Source organism: Alosa sapidissima, chromosome 18, assembly GCF_018492685.1.
Source record: "Alosa sapidissima isolate fAloSap1 chromosome 18, fAloSap1.pri, whole genome shotgun sequence".
NCBI classification, from domain to species: domain Eukaryota; kingdom Metazoa; phylum Chordata; class Actinopteri; order Clupeiformes; family Clupeidae; genus Alosa; species Alosa sapidissima.
Window position 1 is genome coordinate 3824639 of NC_055974.1, and position 17422 is coordinate 3842060.

General features: G+C 43.5%; 1 protein-coding gene across 1 annotated transcript; it reads left to right on the forward strand.

The window, feature by feature from the left end:
• Positions 1-748: 748 nt before the first annotated feature.
• Positions 749-17422, forward strand: LOC121689782 (fatty-acid amide hydrolase 2-A-like). Its single transcript, XM_042069897.1, has 11 exons — positions 749-1009; positions 1577-1659; positions 4102-4241; positions 10179-10388; positions 10596-10715; positions 11195-11330; positions 11948-12065; positions 12999-13118; positions 13310-13421; positions 16807-16995; positions 17087-17422. The coding sequence occupies exons 1-11, from the start codon at positions 821-823 to the stop codon at positions 17260-17262; spliced, it is 1593 nt and encodes a 530-aa protein (XP_041925831.1). The 5' UTR covers positions 749-820; the 3' UTR covers positions 17263-17422.

Below are 17422 nucleotides of genomic sequence, written 5' to 3' on the forward strand. Positions count from 1 at the left end.
GACAGGTACGATCTTTCAAAACGCCATGTTATTTCCCATAGACATTTGACGACCGAAGGTTGGATGGATACGGAAGTTAGAAGGCGGGACTTATTCTGGAGAGGTCTATGCCGCCGTGGCGTGCCACTGGTCCGCCATTGCAGTGTTTCTCAAACTTTTTCAGACCAAGGACCACTTAATCAATCAAAATAGCCTCACGGACCACCTAGCTAAAAAAAAAAAGTAGACCTACTTCAACAGTAAATTACACAATAGGCCTACTCACTGATTGTCTTTGCACCTTGCTTATTGTGTCAGAGAATTTATATGATTTAAACTGCCATGCCTTACATAGGCAGTGTTGCAGGAATGTTTGGATTTACATACAACTTGGTTCAATATTGCAAACAACTCATCTATATTATATTTTACCACGTCTGCTCACGGACCACTTGGGCTAGCTTGCGGACCACACTTTGAGAAACACTGCGCCATTGGACCATCTCTTTAAATTGAACTTGTCATGAATATTAAGAAAAGTTAATAAAGTGATATATGGAGTATAACTGAACAAATGAACAAGATTTTAGACCTGCGACCCGCCAGAGAACAGATGAGCAAAATGCCAGCGAATCGCCAGATATGCCCCCAATGGACCGACAGTGGTCCGCCAGCCTCTTGCTATCTGGGGCATTATAGCCTACGTCACGGCGCAGGATCCACTGATGTGCCATAGATCAGTGGCAGGGACAGTACTAGACAGTTCCGGGTCCGGGTGCAGGTGCAGGTGCAGAGCTTTTGCTGACTTCACGCGTCAGAGCGAAGTTTACAAATCGCCATCATGGCCCTCTCCCTCCTCGAGCGATTGCAAGTATGGTTTATGAGCGCGGTCATGGCAGTGTTGTATGCTTTATTCTGGTTGTTGAGTCCAAGACCGACCGCTGGATCATCTACCAAAGTTCCTCCAGTCACCAACCCGCTGCTGAAGCTGTCTGCGACGCAACTTGCAAAGAAAATTCGCCAAAGAGAGGTTTGCAGTTTAAAAAAAAAATCTCATCGAAATGGAAAGAGAGGGAGCTCAGTGACTATTTAACCAAGGTTTAAGATTTGTAGTCTTAACTATGGCTGCGACCTTCCTTAACGTGTGTGTGTAGTCTGTTATGATAGCCTAGTATCTGTGTCTTAATCAATTACCTATTTTCACTTTGAACTCAAGTTGACTGCTAAATTCTTATCAGCTCAATCCCGATGTAAATGGAAAGTTTTTTCCAAGACTCAAACGGGCCTGTCCTAAGGAAAAAAGTAGCCTATTCGTTTGAAACTTAAACACGTGGGGAAACTGAACAGTCCAACCAGTAGGCTAGCCAATTAAGCTACTTTGTTTACAATATTTTCATTTTAAAATAAGCATTTAAACTAAAAAAAAAAAAAAAATCAATAATTATCGATATCGACTGATATGAAACACTTTTATCGTGATCCAGTTTTCAGCCCTATCACCCAGCCCTATGTGTTGGCAGCAGTAGTATGTGTGTGTGTGCTATGTGTGTATTAGATAACAGATTGTGACAGATTGTGTTATTTATATTGTGTGTAGGTGTCAAGTGTTGAAGTGGTCCAGGCCTACATAGACCGAATTCAGGAGGTTAACCCTCTACTCAATGCCTTGGTCAAGGACAGGTCAGGCCCATTCTTTTGTGTGTGTGTGTGTGTGTGTGTGTGTGTGTGTGTGTGTGTGTGTGTTTATTGTTTATTGTTAAAAGGATCCCCATTAGCTGTCACCAAAATGGGACAAGATAGTCTTACTTCTTAGTCTTCTGTGTGTGTGTGTGTGCATGCATGTGTGTGTGTGTGTGTTTGTGCGTGTGTGTGTGTTGCAGCATATTTGGCAGTGGAACAAGTTTATCACAACATCGCTTAACATCCACAGTCCAGGTAGCCAACTCTATCAGCTGTTACCCAATTCCAGGATCTGTCATTAAAGCATCTCTCTCTTTTTCAATTCAACCAAATGAGTCTAGGGTGTTTTCACATAGGCTATAGACATTTTTAAAAGAACCGAACTCCGTACAGAAAAAGTGGACTAAAAAGTTGACCAAAACAAAAAAAGTTAATTTTTCACATTGTACATTATTCAAATGAAACGTGGAGGACGTGTATCTCTTTCTGGTGCACTTTGAGGACTCAGTTTTCTGTAAACAGTAACACTAAAACAAGGGGCTATATTATGATTTTTGGAGGAAAAGAGAAGGCAGTCTGCCGAGAGACCTACCCCAATAGGTGGCATTGGACCATTAAACCACACAATGACCCAAAACATACAGCCAAACAAGGCAAGAAATGGTTAACAGAGAACAATATCAATATTTTAGAGTGGCCCAGCCAGAGTCCAGACCTCAATCCGTCAAAAAAGTGAGCACAAGGCCAGAGTGATATATGCAAATAATCATTCCTGCCTTAAAACCAGATTGCTGCTAAAAAGGTGTGGCTTAGAATCATTGTGGAGAGGCTTGGTAGGTATTATAAGAACCGTTTTGAGAGCTGTGAATGCATATGCAGATGTATCCATTGATTATTTATTTTAAAAATGTATGAATAATATAGAACATGCCATTTTTCATAAAAATGTTAAAAAAAGATGAAAATGATTCTTTTTTTCATTCCATGTTTCTCCTACATTGTCTTACAACCTTTTGGCATGTGGCAGTGTCATTTTTAGTAACAACAGAACAATCAACATTAAATCAATATTTGCCAGGGATATGAATCATTTTGTTCCTAACTGTATATATTTATATTTGGAACCTTAAGACCTCTTTTCCAAAATGTATAAAGAGGAAAATGCTATGTTGTGCAAAATGCTATGTTGTGTTTCACCTGAGGGGGCGCTAAAATCTATTTTTTTATTGTAAATGTTTATTTTGGTGTTCCCAAAACACCTGTAACTACATGCATTCATTCTGTGAATGGGACTTGGTACAATATTGGTACTTTACAAAATTTAAACACAAAAACCCTATGTCCCTGGGGTATATTCTCTTTGCATTGAGAACACACCAACATTTTGGTAAATTAATTTATTCACTGTCTCTGCCAGAGTTAAATAAGATGATACTGTACATACTGTACCCTTCTCATTTCTGTGGCAGTTCCAACTAGCCTATAGCACCCAAAAGTGATAAAAGAACTCCAACATTTACTTGTTGAACTCTCCCATTTACATGTTGTGACTTATATAGTTACAACATATAGGCTACAAATACGCAATTTTGTGAGCATACGTAAACTTGGAACTATGTTCTCATTCAGGAAAAGCACTGCAACTTTGGTAGAGTGATTTGCACACAGCACCTGAAAAGCTGCTGTAGCAGTGTTTCGCCTGAAAGAGAATGTAGTTCCAAGCTTGTATGCTTAGAAAATCGCTGTGTTGCATTTTACATTGAAATTTGTACACATTGTAATACTAGTCACAACATGTAAATAGAACAATGTTTGAGTGCTTTTGTCACTTTTGGGGGATAGGCTAGGTGGAACTGCCCACATCAATGAGCTATGACACGCACAGAGATGAGAAGGGTATGTGTCCTCTTATCTCACTCTGGGGGAGACAGTGAATAAGCTAATTTCCCAAAATATTGGTGTGTTCCTTTACATAAAGATGACCCAAAGGAACATGGATTACAGCTACTGTAGCTTTATTTGTCTACACAAAGCACATCAAAACAAATGTGGTGAGTCCTCCACTAGCCCCTTTCAACTCCTCTCTCCATATACATATTAAACAGACCAAATGTGTTTAGATATAAGAATAAAAATATGGGCACAGCTACACAAAGCCCATCAAAACATATGTTGTCAATCATCCACTAGCTCCCTCAACTCCTGAAACAGTCCATACGAGCCAGCTATGCTGTACCGCTGACCCTGCTAGTGCAAATATTAATGGACTATCAATGGGCACCACTATCAATTAATTTTTATATGTGACTGGATTTGTACCACCACTATATGGCTAATTTTTATATGTGACTGGATTTTTAACCAGAGACACAGATAGGCAGACTCTCTCCCTCCCTCTCTCTCTCTCCCTATTCTGTCTCTCCCTCCCTCCCTCCCTCCCAGGTTCTCTGCTGCTCTGCAGGAGGCTGCTCAGGTAGACAGACTGATAGAGGAAGAGACTGAAGGAGGAGAGGAGGCCCTGGCTGAACGACTCCCTCTGCTCGGGGTCCCACTCTCCGTGAAGGAGTCTTTCGCCGTGCAGGGTACACACACACACACACTCACACACTCACTCACATACAAACACACTAGCACACATTCACACACACAGATACACACTTAAATGTTTTATACTCTCTCTCTCTCTCACACAGACACGTTCCATACATTATCCCTTACTTATTTTCACCTTTAGGTTTGCAAGCCAGGTTTGTTTTTGACAGGGGTGCTTGGTTTCCATACGACATTTTAGTTTTGATGGTTTCATGCTCAGCAATGCACTGCACACCACACACTGGGGTTTCTGTCCCATTTTGTCCTCAATTTTAGCGAATCCATATCCTACTTCAGATATTCAGGGTTGTAGCTTGTGTTTACTGCTAAAATGATATCTAACTATGTTTGACATGACCTGTCACTGTAAACATTGTATATATTCTGTATGTCCATGACGGTGATTGACATACAAATAAAGTCTTTTGTTTGATGATGGTAAACGCACACCTTGTGAGGTGCTCAGGGCAGTAGATAAAGACTTAAAATAAGAAGTGTTGTGGCACACTCAGAACTTCAATATGCAATTGTTTATTAGACCAACATTTCGGCTTTGCGCCTTCATCAGGGTCATTTTCACACGCAAGTCATTCAGGATTCCTTTATGCTACACATGAGTCTCTTGATTGGACAGGTGTTAATTGGAGGTGTGTCGAGTCCATTCACAAATCCACATGACAAAATGCAGGCTCTTGCTGCTCTCTTAATTATGAACATACTATGTATGAAACATATTATAAAAACATTTACATTATATATGTCATAGATTAAATAATTACTTCAAGCACACAATCTCCATACATTTCTACATACATTTATTCATACATCTCATCATAGAAAACATCTTAAATCAAATTCAGTATTAAGACCATGAGGGGCTAAAGAGCCCAATCTATGTATTCATTCAGCCTTTCTTTGTAAAAGGATTCTGTCCAAATCACCACCCTGATGAGGCGTCTCAACTTTTTTAATACCAATATAGCGTAATGAGGCAACAGTATGTTCCATTTCAATAAAGTGACATGCTAAAGGGTATGTATCGTTTCTGCATCTAATTGTGCTCCTATGCTCCGCTATGCATTGCTTGAGCTGGTGTGTCGTTTTCTCAATATAAACTTTCCCACATGGACATGTGATTAGGTAAATCACTGCAGTGGTTGAACACGTTATTGTAGCGTCGGTGGATGTACATGTCTAACGTTGAATGAGTGTCTCCCAGAATGCAGTACGAGTGAATGCTAGAATGTGTAATGTCGGTTATAATAGTTGTAGTTACGTTTACCATGTTGTGTATTTGTTAGCGTGTTAGTCTCTTTGGTTGTACCTCATGTGTTTATCCTCGTGTTGATGTGTGTGGTAAACCCTTATTGTGTGTTACATGTGCGGCTGAGACTACCCCTGTGTTGCCCTATGAAGTTATCCGTATGTCTGATTGTGTCTGAGTCTTCCTGTTCCAATAAATGGCCGTCCTGGCCAAAGCTGAATCTTGTCTGAGGGTGAGATCGCTACATTATGATGTCTTTTATTGGGATCTTTTTCCCTGACCTGAGATGTTTGAAGTCATGGCATTTATAAGTGCTGTTACATTGTGCGCATGAATTACACGTATAGTTCCCCGGCCGTATTGGAGCCAGTCGGCCTGTTTGAACATCTTTGGTTGGGATTAGATCTGAATGGACCTCATCCTTCAGATTTTTTCCTCTTGAATAGACTACCTGTGGGGGGGTCTGTGAATATACCATTTAGTTGTTGGTCAGTTTGGAGGATATGCCAATACTTCCGTAGAACAGGTTTAATTTCCTCTGTGCATTTTGAGTACTGAGTAGCCTAATCAGTGCCGATGCGTCCTTACCTTTTGTCGATTTCTGTTTAACAGCTCAGTTCTATTTTTTCTTTCGAGTTTTGAGGAAGCATTTTTAATTTGTGCATCTTTGTAGCCTCTCTCTTTGAATTTCTTGGTCATAATTTGCATATTTCTCTCAAAATCATCAGATGTATCACATATACGTTTCACCCGGCAGAACTGACTGTATGGCAAGCTATTCTTCAAAGGGTGGCAACTGTTTGCTTGTAGAAGGCTATGGTGGTCGGTACTTTTCCTGTATAGATTGGTGTGTAGACAGCCATTTTCCCGCACAATTAGAAGATCCAAGAAATTAATCTCTTGTTTGTCAAAGGTCATGGATACAAAGATACATTATACAAATAAAGTCTATCAAAATAAAGGTCCAATATTAGATCTGATAATGTAGCATTTTAAATGAGCGATTTCTTCTTTTTTAACACAAGCTCTGCGACTCACCCAGAATGGTTCCACGACCCACTTTTGGGTCCCGACCCACCAGTTAAGAAACGCTGTACTAAAGAATTTTTGATTCAAGTTCAGCGTGTGTAAAAACTGCAATAACTGTACGCGAGCTCCAGACAGGAGTAGAGTTATAGTGGGTTTACTGAAGATTTTGATGGACAATGACAAGTTGAACAGGTTGTACAAACGGAGATGATTGCAGATGTGGTTTGTATTTCACAGACGCACATGCAATAACAAAAGTATTCCTCAGGAATCCAGAATTTGCTAGTTTCTTCAACAAAGGATTGCCGCCTTAGCCATTAAAAACAAACCCGCACCTGCGCTAGAGGTGCCATTTAAATAGAAGGCCGAGAGAGCAGGCGGGGATTGCGGAGGCGGAGATGCTCGTTTGAGCAAGAGATTCTTTTCAGCCGCCCCTCAAATATGATCAGCATATTCAATGACAAAAAAAATCTATTCAGAAGAAGGAATATTATCATCTATAAATGGCAAAGGAATCAGTGCGCTAACTGGTCTTATGTAGGTCTTTCCCTTAATCAGAACTTAATCAGTCCGGACACGGCCATCTTCACTGGGTTTGAGATTATGTATTTTTCCAACTGGCCAAAATGCTCGGGGAAGCTGGCGATCCACCACCATCACCACTGCAGCGGGAGTCAGGTTTGCCACTTCTGTCGGGTCTGGAGGGCAGGGAGGTAATTCTTTATGAAGCTGGACCAGAATTGGTCCGCGAGAATCTGGCTATGATGCCAGCGTCTGTTTGGATGTAACTCGGAGTCAGTGTACACGACCTGGGGCAAGGCTGCTTCCCGCTGCCCCATAAGGAGTAGATTTGGGGTGACAGGGTCAGCATCAGCCAACTCTGAGGATGCATATCCGAGAGGCTTGGAGTTCAGGATTTCTTCCACCTCCACCAGAACTGTTCTCAGCACCTCTTCCGTCACAGTATGACTCCCCAAGAACACTCTTTTTTCTGTTTTCACGGCTCTCACCTCTCTCTCCCAGAAGCCTCCAAAATGTGGAGCATGCGGTGGGTTAAGTTTGAATTTAATTTTCTGCTTCGCCAATATCTACTGCAGAGCTGGGCTGAGATCTGAGAATTCTTTTTCTAGTTCCTTCGTTCCCCCAATGAAGTTAGTTCCCCGATCAGAAATGACTTCATAGGGACAACCACGGCGAGCCACAAAGCGACGGAAGGATAGAAGGAAGCTGTCAGTATCTAACTTTGACAGGATGTCTAAGTGGGTACAGCACGTGGTGAGGCATTTAAAAAGGATACCCCATCTCTTCTTGGAACGGCGGCCCATCTTCACCAGGAAAGGACCGAAACAGTCCATCCCTGTGGACCAGAAGGTTGGCTTGTATAAACGAAGGCGACAAGGAGGTAGGTCTGACATCCTAAGAATGGTAGGCTTTCCCTTCCACCTTTTGCACTCAACGCACGCATACTGGTGTTTGCGCACTGCTTGTCTGCGCAGAATCCAGTATTGGTGGCGAAGGCTGGCGAACACTCTCTCTGGTCCAGGATGGAGAAGTTTTTGGTCAAAATCTTTAATGAGAAGGGTCGTGATGTAGTGTTTTGGATCCAACACTATAGGATGTGCTTCTGTTAGAGTCAGGTCCTAAGTCTTCCCCCTACTCTGATTACTTTCCCTATCGGGTCAAATTCAGGGGCCAGAGTGATGAGCCTGCTGGACTGTGGGATTGCTTTACCAGCCTTCAATAAACTGTATTCCTCGGGAAGGGAGTCAAGTTGGGCTTTCTGCAGGAGGAGGAGTTCGATCTTGGGGCGCTCAGGGGGATCGGCCGTCGAGTTCTGAGGTGAAGCACACACTAATCCTGGCGCAGTGAGCTGCCTGCTACAACAGCAGCGCTTGGGGAGCAGTGAGGGGTTAGGTGCCATTCCTACTGGTCGGGGTTCGAACCGGCAACCCTCCGGTTACAAGTCCAAAGCACTAACCAGTCGACTTCTACGAACTCCTGCCATGAGCGGTGGTGACTGTCATCTGGGGTTACGCCATCAGCATCAGCTTGAATGATGCCACAGAACACAGACCTAATTATTTAGTGCAGGCCTCATGTGAAGGATTGGAGGAAAACTTTGGGCATTGGTCAGGAGGCAAGTGCAAAAAAGGGGGGCCTTGGTTCCATCGACATGGACTGGCTATCGTAAGGTCATCCCTCGGGTAATGTCATCGGCTGGGTTACTTGCTGAATTGACATATCTCCAGTCACTAGGATCACTATTCTCCAGGATCTCTGTTACTCGGTTTGTCACAAGCACCTTGTACTGGCAATTTTCGGAGCAGAGCCAGGTAAGAATAGTAGTGGAATCAGACCACAAAACAGTCTGGTGAACAGGGAGGGACAGTTCTGTTTGTAGGAGCTTTGCTAATTGCACCCCAGACAAAGCGGCACAAAGCTCAAGCCGAGGGACAGAGAGCTGACGTTTAGGTGTAACTCGGGATCTTGCCATAACAAACGACATGTCTGCTGGCGCGTCGGGGTCCGGACTTATTTTCCCGATAATGACCGGCGTTCCATACATTAGCCTATCCCTTACATAACACAGTTTGCTCCATAACAACACACATCTTCTGTCTGTTCTTCCTATTACAGACAGGCCCAAGACTCTTCCTTGTGACATTTTCGTTATTATTATTGCCTGAATTTGGCAAGCAGCACTTAGAGCAGAAAGTAACTACTCCTCTGTTCAGTTCTATTTTATGTTTTATGCTTTCATAGAAGCACACACACACACACACTTAAAGACCCTTGAATATGTTTGTAAATGTCTTTATTTCATGTTGAATCTTAATCTTAGGTTTACTGTAATTAGAGGCGTTCCCATGATCATTTCTAGGTCAAGAATCAGGTGGTCAAGGCCCCATTCAGATGGGAAATTATAACTGGAGTCAGGGCCACAACAACAACAACAACTACACTTGAGTCAAACATGCAGCAATATTCAGCATATTTTCTCAATATTAGCTCAGTTTATGCAATTTAAGGACATTTAAAGGGACACCAGGCAAGCCTGATGCTTTTTCTCTACGAAGCTCCCCCTAGCGTTTGTAGGTGTCTATGTGTGCGAGCCCTCGCTCAGTCTAAAGCTCTTTTCCTTTTCTTTGCATCTTCCGTCAGGGGTTTTTGCTGCTTCTTCGCCGGCTCTGCCATTTATACACACATTTGCAACAATCGCTAGCGTTTCGTTAGCCTGCCTCTGTGCTGGGGATGCAGGATGTAAACTGATCCTGCTTCTCGCGATGTCTGAGACTTTGTGAGACTGAAGGTCGGTGGGTATGATACACCGAACTTGCAAGCGGGATATTCTTCCTACAGGCAGTAGGGACAGACGAGAGAGTCTTCATTCGCCCTGTAATGAGTCATTTAACCATATACCGACTTACGAAGATGGTTAATTAACACGAAACGTTGCCTGGTGTCCCTTTAATAACAATGGCGGATGACTAAAATTTCTGTTCCTAGCAAAACATCAAAAGTTTCTGGTTTTTGTTTTTGTTTTTGTTCCGTGAACCGGTTCAAGGCCTTGCACATGTTAGTCACTGTTTATCCTGCAGTGCACTTTACCTCCACGGTACCCCTCCTCTCTTAGGAATGCCACACTCCACTGGCCTGGTCTCCAGGGCAAAGGTGTTGGCCAGTGTGGATGCGCCAGTTGTGACCTACCTGAAGCGGGCAGGGGCAATTCCCCTGGGGGTCACCAACACCCCGGAGCTCTGCATGTGGAGCGAGAGCCACAACCGCCTTTACGGACTCACCAGAAACCCCTACAGCCTGGACCGCACAGCTGGAGGGAGCTCAGGTGAGTGTGTGCACACACACACACACACACACACACACACACACACACACACACACAAACAATATGTAGCACTGGTAGTTCCTTCAGGAAATAGCCTACATCTCTAGTTAAGATATTGTAGGGTCTAATATAGACAATATACGGTATATAGTACACTCCTATTAACATGACACTTTTGTAATACTGAGATTTTTTACTCTCTCTCAGGAGGGGAGGGTAGTCTGCTGGGCGGAGGGGCCTCTGTGTTTGGGGTGGGCTCAGACATCGGCGGCAGCATCCGGATGCCCTGCTACTTCAACGGCATCTTTGGCCACAAGGGCACCCCACGTGAGTATTTATATGTTCTTAATCGTTCTATAACATATACCTGTACTTATGCTGTGTGCAAATAGTCATATATTACAGGCACGACTAAGTTTTGTACAGGGCATGATTCTTTCCAAACAGGACTATTGCAATTCATTGTTAACTGGCCTGTAGTGAGACCATTACAGTTGATTCAGAATGCTGCAGCATGCCTGGTCTTTTAATCAGCCAAAGAGGACACATGTAACTCCTCTCTTAGTAACTCTCCTTTGGCTTCCTATAGCAGCCACAATTAAATTCGAATCCCTCACTCTGGCCTATTGGACACTTACTGGATCTGCTGCCTGCTATTCAAATTCCATCAGTGCTACATCCCCAATCGTCCATTGCTGTCCTCAGATGAGTGTCTGCTGTGTCGACCAGCCATTAACGCTAAAAGCTGACATTCAAGTGTGTGTGTGTGTGTGTGTGTGTGTGTTTATTTCCGTTTCCCCACACAGACATTGTAAGTAATGAGGGCCAACTACCCCCTAGCTCTGGTCGGCAGGAGGACTTCCTGAGCACTGGACCCATGTGCCGCTATGCTGAAGACCTGCTGCCCATCCTGAAGATCATGGCAGGACCCAATGCTCACAAGTACGTACGTACGTACGTACACACACACACACACACACACACACACACACACACACACACACACACACACACACACACAAACAAACACAAACTAAGCATGTGTGGAGTTTGGGAGGTAAGAGGGTGAATAATGAAGTTCTGTTGAGTGTTCTGAATATTTGTGTGTGTGTGTGTGTGTGTGTGTGTGTGTGTGTGTGTGTTCAACACATTGCATTTACATAGCGCTTTTCTAGATACTGAAAGCGCTCCACAGTGAAGGAGGAACCTCACTAACCACCACCAATATGTCGGGGGTGATGCACGGCAGCCATTGTGCACCAGAACGCTCACCACACACTAACATGAGGTGGAGAGTGAGGGAGTAAATGAATGAGCCAGTTACACGGGGGGATGATTAGGGGCCCAGATTGAATGAGCCAGTTTGGGAATTTAGTAGCCAGGACACCGGGGAACCCCCCACTCTTTGCGATAAGTGCCATGGGATCTTTAATGGCCACAGTGAGTCAGGACCTCGTTTTAATATCTCATCCGAAGGACGGCATCTCTTGCAGTACAGTGGCCCTATTACTCCACTGGGGCATTGGGATTGATTTTCATGTACGTTGCTGTGTTCTCAGGCTTTCCTTATCTGAACCTGTGGACTTGAAGAAGCTGCGTTTCTTTTCTGTTCCTCATGATGGTGGATCCCCATACACTTCTCCTGTGGACAAACAGCTCATACAAGCTCAGAGACAGGTCAAAAACATACACACATGTACACTCACACAAACAAACTCACACACACACACACACACACACACACAACCATACACATGCACACCACTACATTCACAACCCTTGTGCATCCTTACCTCAGAGTGGCTCACAGTGAGCAAATAATTATAAACACTTGAAGACCACATGAATAATACAGTTCAGTTCTGTAGTGAAATGACAATGGAGGGAAGTTCGTTCACATTAAGGAAGTGGCATACTCAAGAGTATATATACTTCTCTGTGCACATTTACGCACGTTGAAGACATGCATAATTGATGCGCGGCCACATATGTTAGAAGGCACACGAAACCCCCGAATGCTGCGTTAATGATGCAATTCCTATGTTGTGAGTTAATTTTCCTTTCTCGTCATCATTGTCTTAGCTACCCTTAGTGGACACATAGCAGTCTACTGTCACAAAGTGGGATAAAAAAAATTATTTACGTATTATTTCAGTTTATTCTGTGCTATATTCTGTCATTCTGAGTGATGGAGGACATTTCCTACCAGAGTTAGACAAGAAAATAAATAAAAACATGACTTGGGTAAGTTATACAGTAGCCTATTCTGTGGCAAAAGGGATGGCAGAAATGTAGATGGCTAGACTGCAGCAAAATTGTTTGGAAAGCACAGGAGAAATAGCCTGGTTCTTTAACCCATTTATGCTAAAGTACTTTTCTGTAAACTCCTTCTCAAAACCTAAGGGTTTTCAGAACAATATGTCAAAATTTGTCAACGCCTACTAAAACCTTAATTTCTCAGGCTCTATAGCAGATAAAAACATGAGGTAAAAAGCATTTGAGAGCTTACTACTTTGGCATTCCACTTGACTGACTGCTTGGCCATAATCTTCAACTGCATTTTTTAATCCTTTAAACCCTGCCAACCAGTTTGTGTGTGTGTTATTATAGGTTGTGGAGCGCCTAGAGGCAGACCTTGGGGTCAAAGTTCAGGAGTTGCGTCTGCCAGAGCTGAAGTATGGCTACCAAATCTGGGAGACCTTCATGGGCCTACCTGACAAAGATGGAAAGGTGAGGGAGAGTGTAAGGCCATCAGTAGTTGGCTGGGATCACACAGTACACTCCAGCTACTGGAGGGCACTGCAAAGAACTCATACAAACAGCATAATGTGCTTTTTAACATCACAGTAATCAGCCCGGCCTCAACAGCTACAGCCCAAAGCGAGTGTGTTCTTGACGTTGACTGAGTGTGTTTTCTTCAGCCCCCACAGCCCTTTGCAGAGCTGATGGGTGAGGGGGGGTCGACTGTTTGGCCTCCATGGGAGCTTGTCAAGTGGATGCTGGGAAGATCCTCTCACACTATGGCATCAATAGGTAATGACACACAGTCACGCATAGCTGCTAGCATAAGTATAGCCTATAGCTGTAACAGGTTGCTGGTGCTGGCCTGATGGGTCGCCTATTTACACCGTTTCAACGGCACATGAACGGTTAGACCGAGAATTCTCGTCATGAAATTAAAATTCCACTGGAGCTCCAAGCGGTTGTGTACACGCAGCCTTACAACACTGTTTACAGCTCTTCGAGTCACGGTAAAATGTCATTTTTGGTACATAGTAGGGTTGGGCGAATGAAGCCCCATGAGGCTTTGGAAGGTTCTTCCTGATTGTATCGTAAGTGTTTCGAAGTGTCAAAGCATCGAATACAAAACGGTGACATCTGGTGGTTAGCAGACATAACGGCGACTCTCATTAGCGATTAAACAATCACAGACGAAGCCACATGCCGACCAAATGGCCCTTCTCTGACACTGGTAAAACGAAGCGGAGAGACAACGTGTTCTGTTCCCTTGTGAGTAAAAACTATTAGGCCTACAGTCATTGGAATAAACATTATAGTTTTGATATGCTTCTAATATTTCGAATTTAAATTGGTTTTAACTAATGCTATGTTTCCGTAAAAATCTTAAAATGGCCTTGGGAGGGTGGTAGCGTGTTCGTATACCGCACGCGCGACCGCGGTTCAAATCCCGTTATGTTCATAATTGCCATGAGTTAGCATTATTTGATATTGCATCTCTATTGTGGTTGTGTTTAAGACTTCATTTGATGTTTTGCAAAAACTAATGGCAAAATAACGTAGGCTAATTGCTATAGATGACCACAGTAGTGTCAGATAACAGAAAAAATATAAAGGACATTGTGAAAACATGGGGCATTGTGTATAATGGGGATTGTGAAGTGCTTGTGTAGGGCTACAATTTTAGAAGGGTGCTTGTGCAACAAAACATATGTGTTGGGGACTTTAAGGTTTATCGAACCCGTAACGCTTTAGGGGTTTGATACAAGCACCGGTGCCCCTGTGTCAAATGTCCCATTAAACTTTTCAGTGACGTCCGAAGCTTCGTACGTCATCAGTCACGTGACCTTACAACTTTGGTACACGCTCCGATACATTGTGCCGAAGCAGATTGCTTCGCGGAAGTGATACGAGCTTCGGTGCCTCGGTGTCAGACTTCCCATCCCTAGTACATAGTTAATTTAGATACACCTATGGTGTGGGTGGTTGCGTTTCTTTAAGAGTCCGCTGTCTTGGTTTGTATAGAAATGGATATTAAGTGACACATACACGCAAGACGGTGGAACTACGGGACCGACGGTAATAGGGGGAGTTCCGTAGCTGCAACTTCATGATTATGTGTACTTTTAGACAAAACAGCAGTAGCTAATGTGTTCATTCACCTTGACATTAAATTGACATTGAAGGTAAATAGAGTAGACTACGGCTAGATCAGCTAATTCTAGTAGGCTATGCCGACAAACATGTTTAAAGGCTTGGCAGAAAGATTATATTGATGAAAAGGTTTCAAGTCCCCATTTTGCCTAGGCTACAGAGCCATAATCACTCTGCTTCTAGCCAAGAACGAGTGACGTTCTCGTTAAGTCAGACAGACCGAAGTGAAACAGGTGGGGAGTCTTGGCGTGAGAACGAACGAACGAGACAGATTGAAGAGACATTTATTAACCTGGCATGACACAGAAAATACAAAGACCGCATGCATTATACCATTAGACAGATATTTAAATGTAAATGCCAATATTGTAAATGACAAAAATGGAATTGTTAATGTAAACCATCATCGTTATTTTTTATCGTATGCTCTCCCACTAGTCTCACTAGCCCATTTGTTTTTTTTCATGGAAACGGTTGCTATGCTTTCATGCCCCTCATTGGCTAATTCGATGAGAACGTTTTAGAAACAATACAGACAACAGCATACGATTGGTTTGGCTCTCGCCTTAGGAAGCTGGGCCATTGGCATTCACAGCAGCACTAGGTCAGTGTGATTCAGCGACGAACGAAAGAACGAACAAGAACTGGAAAGGCGAATCAGTTCAGGTCGTTCATTTTAAAGACCCGTTCGAACGAACTAGTTCGACCCACCTCTAACTAACACACACACACAGGCAAGCACATACAGATGCACGCACGCACACACATAAATACACGTACACACACATGCATGCATACACACACACACACACACACATAAAGACACACGCACACCAACGCACGCATGCACACACACACACGCTCAAATAAACACACCCACATGCACAGACACGCACACTGTAACGGTGGCCTCTGACACAAGAAAAGGAAATGATTATGTTGGCGCCATTATTAAAACTGCCGTGTCAGTGTTAAGACCCCGTCACCCTTCCCGTTTTAAAGTTGACAAGAAAAGAAACAACACAGCATATGGTTTTCAAGCAGGTGATGCAGTGTATTAAACAAAATGTCATTCAGTTCAGGACGTCGGCCACGTCGACAACAGTTCATTAGATCAACAAAACGCTACGTCTATGGCGACGCACACAAACAAAACAATAACCAAAAAACAAACAAATGAAAACGAGCGGCCTAGGAGGGGCTGGCAGCAAGTGTTCCCGTGTGTGTGTGTGTGTGTGTGTAGCCTATATGAGCGTGTGTGTGTCCCGGGAGGAGAGCAGCAAGGAAGAGATGAAAAACGACGTAGGCCTAGTTGAAACCGAAGCTTTTGGAGGAGGTTTAGGGAGGTATAGGCTCGATTAGCCAGGCAAAAAGTGTAGCCTAACACTTCGCACTAATCCAATAGCACAGTACCTTTATAATCCACACGTCCATTCTCAACATCCACGTTCACTTCCAGTAGTCCAATAGGTCCATAGATTTTAGTTTACTTTCAGTAGTCCAATAGGTCCATAGGTTTTAGTTAAAGCGTTTCCGAACTTCCACCGAGCTACCGCAACATCCGACACAACGCATTGACTGAACATTCAACTCCCCCCGGTTTGACAGCTCACTTCCTATTTTGTTTAAAGCGAGACTCCAGCTCATGACCTCCACCACACCTGATTGGCTAGTCAATTAGAAGGTCACTAAGCCAGCAAACTACTTCAAGTGACAATAGTGAGGAAGTAATATGTAATAAAAGTGTGATGTAGTGAAAGTAAGTAAATAAATATATTTGTGTAGTTTAAATATTTTATGTAAACATGACAGAAACGTGATTCTGTCACAACACACACACCCCATTTTTACTGTCTAGCGTTCTCATTGTCGTCTTGAAGTTGTGAAAGTACATTTTTGTGTTTAAATAATGTCTTATGTATAATGTTAGACAGGACCAACATATACACACATTCTAAAGCAGACAGCATTGATTGTGTAATAACGTGGATGCATGTGTGTGTGTGCATGTGTGTGTTTCTCCAAGGCCTGGCTCTCTCAGAGATGGCTCACTTTGGCAAGCCGTCGCAGTTCCTTTTGCAGCAGAAGGAGGCGCTAGAGAGGCATCTGGAGGAGCTGCTGGGCTCTGACGGGGTGCTACTATACCCCCCTTATCCCCACCTGGCCCCCAAACACCACCACCAACTCTTCAGACCCTTCAACTTTTCCTACACTGGTAATTCTGACACTTTGTCCCATACTTGTATTGTATGTTGTCCAATATTTCCTTATCCACCTCCTCCTTATCCACCACCTCTCTGCTGCAGGCATTTTCAACGTCCTGGGTTTGCCGATTACCCAGTGTCCTCTTGGGCTGAGCCGAGAGGGGCTGCCGCTGGGCATGCAGGTGATTTCCTGGAAACTGCAGGACCGCCTGACATTGGCCACCGCCTTGTACCTGGAGAAGGCTTTTGGGGGGTGGAGGGACCCAGGGGAATCCTGACTGATAAAAAAAAAAAATCACTGTAGACTGTGTACTACCCATCAGTAATGCTTCAGATAGACTGTGCAGTGGTGCCGCCAGCCGTAATCCTGTACACACTGCGTACAATTTTTTAACGCATTATTCATGAAATCATTCAATATTACAACAATAAAAAATA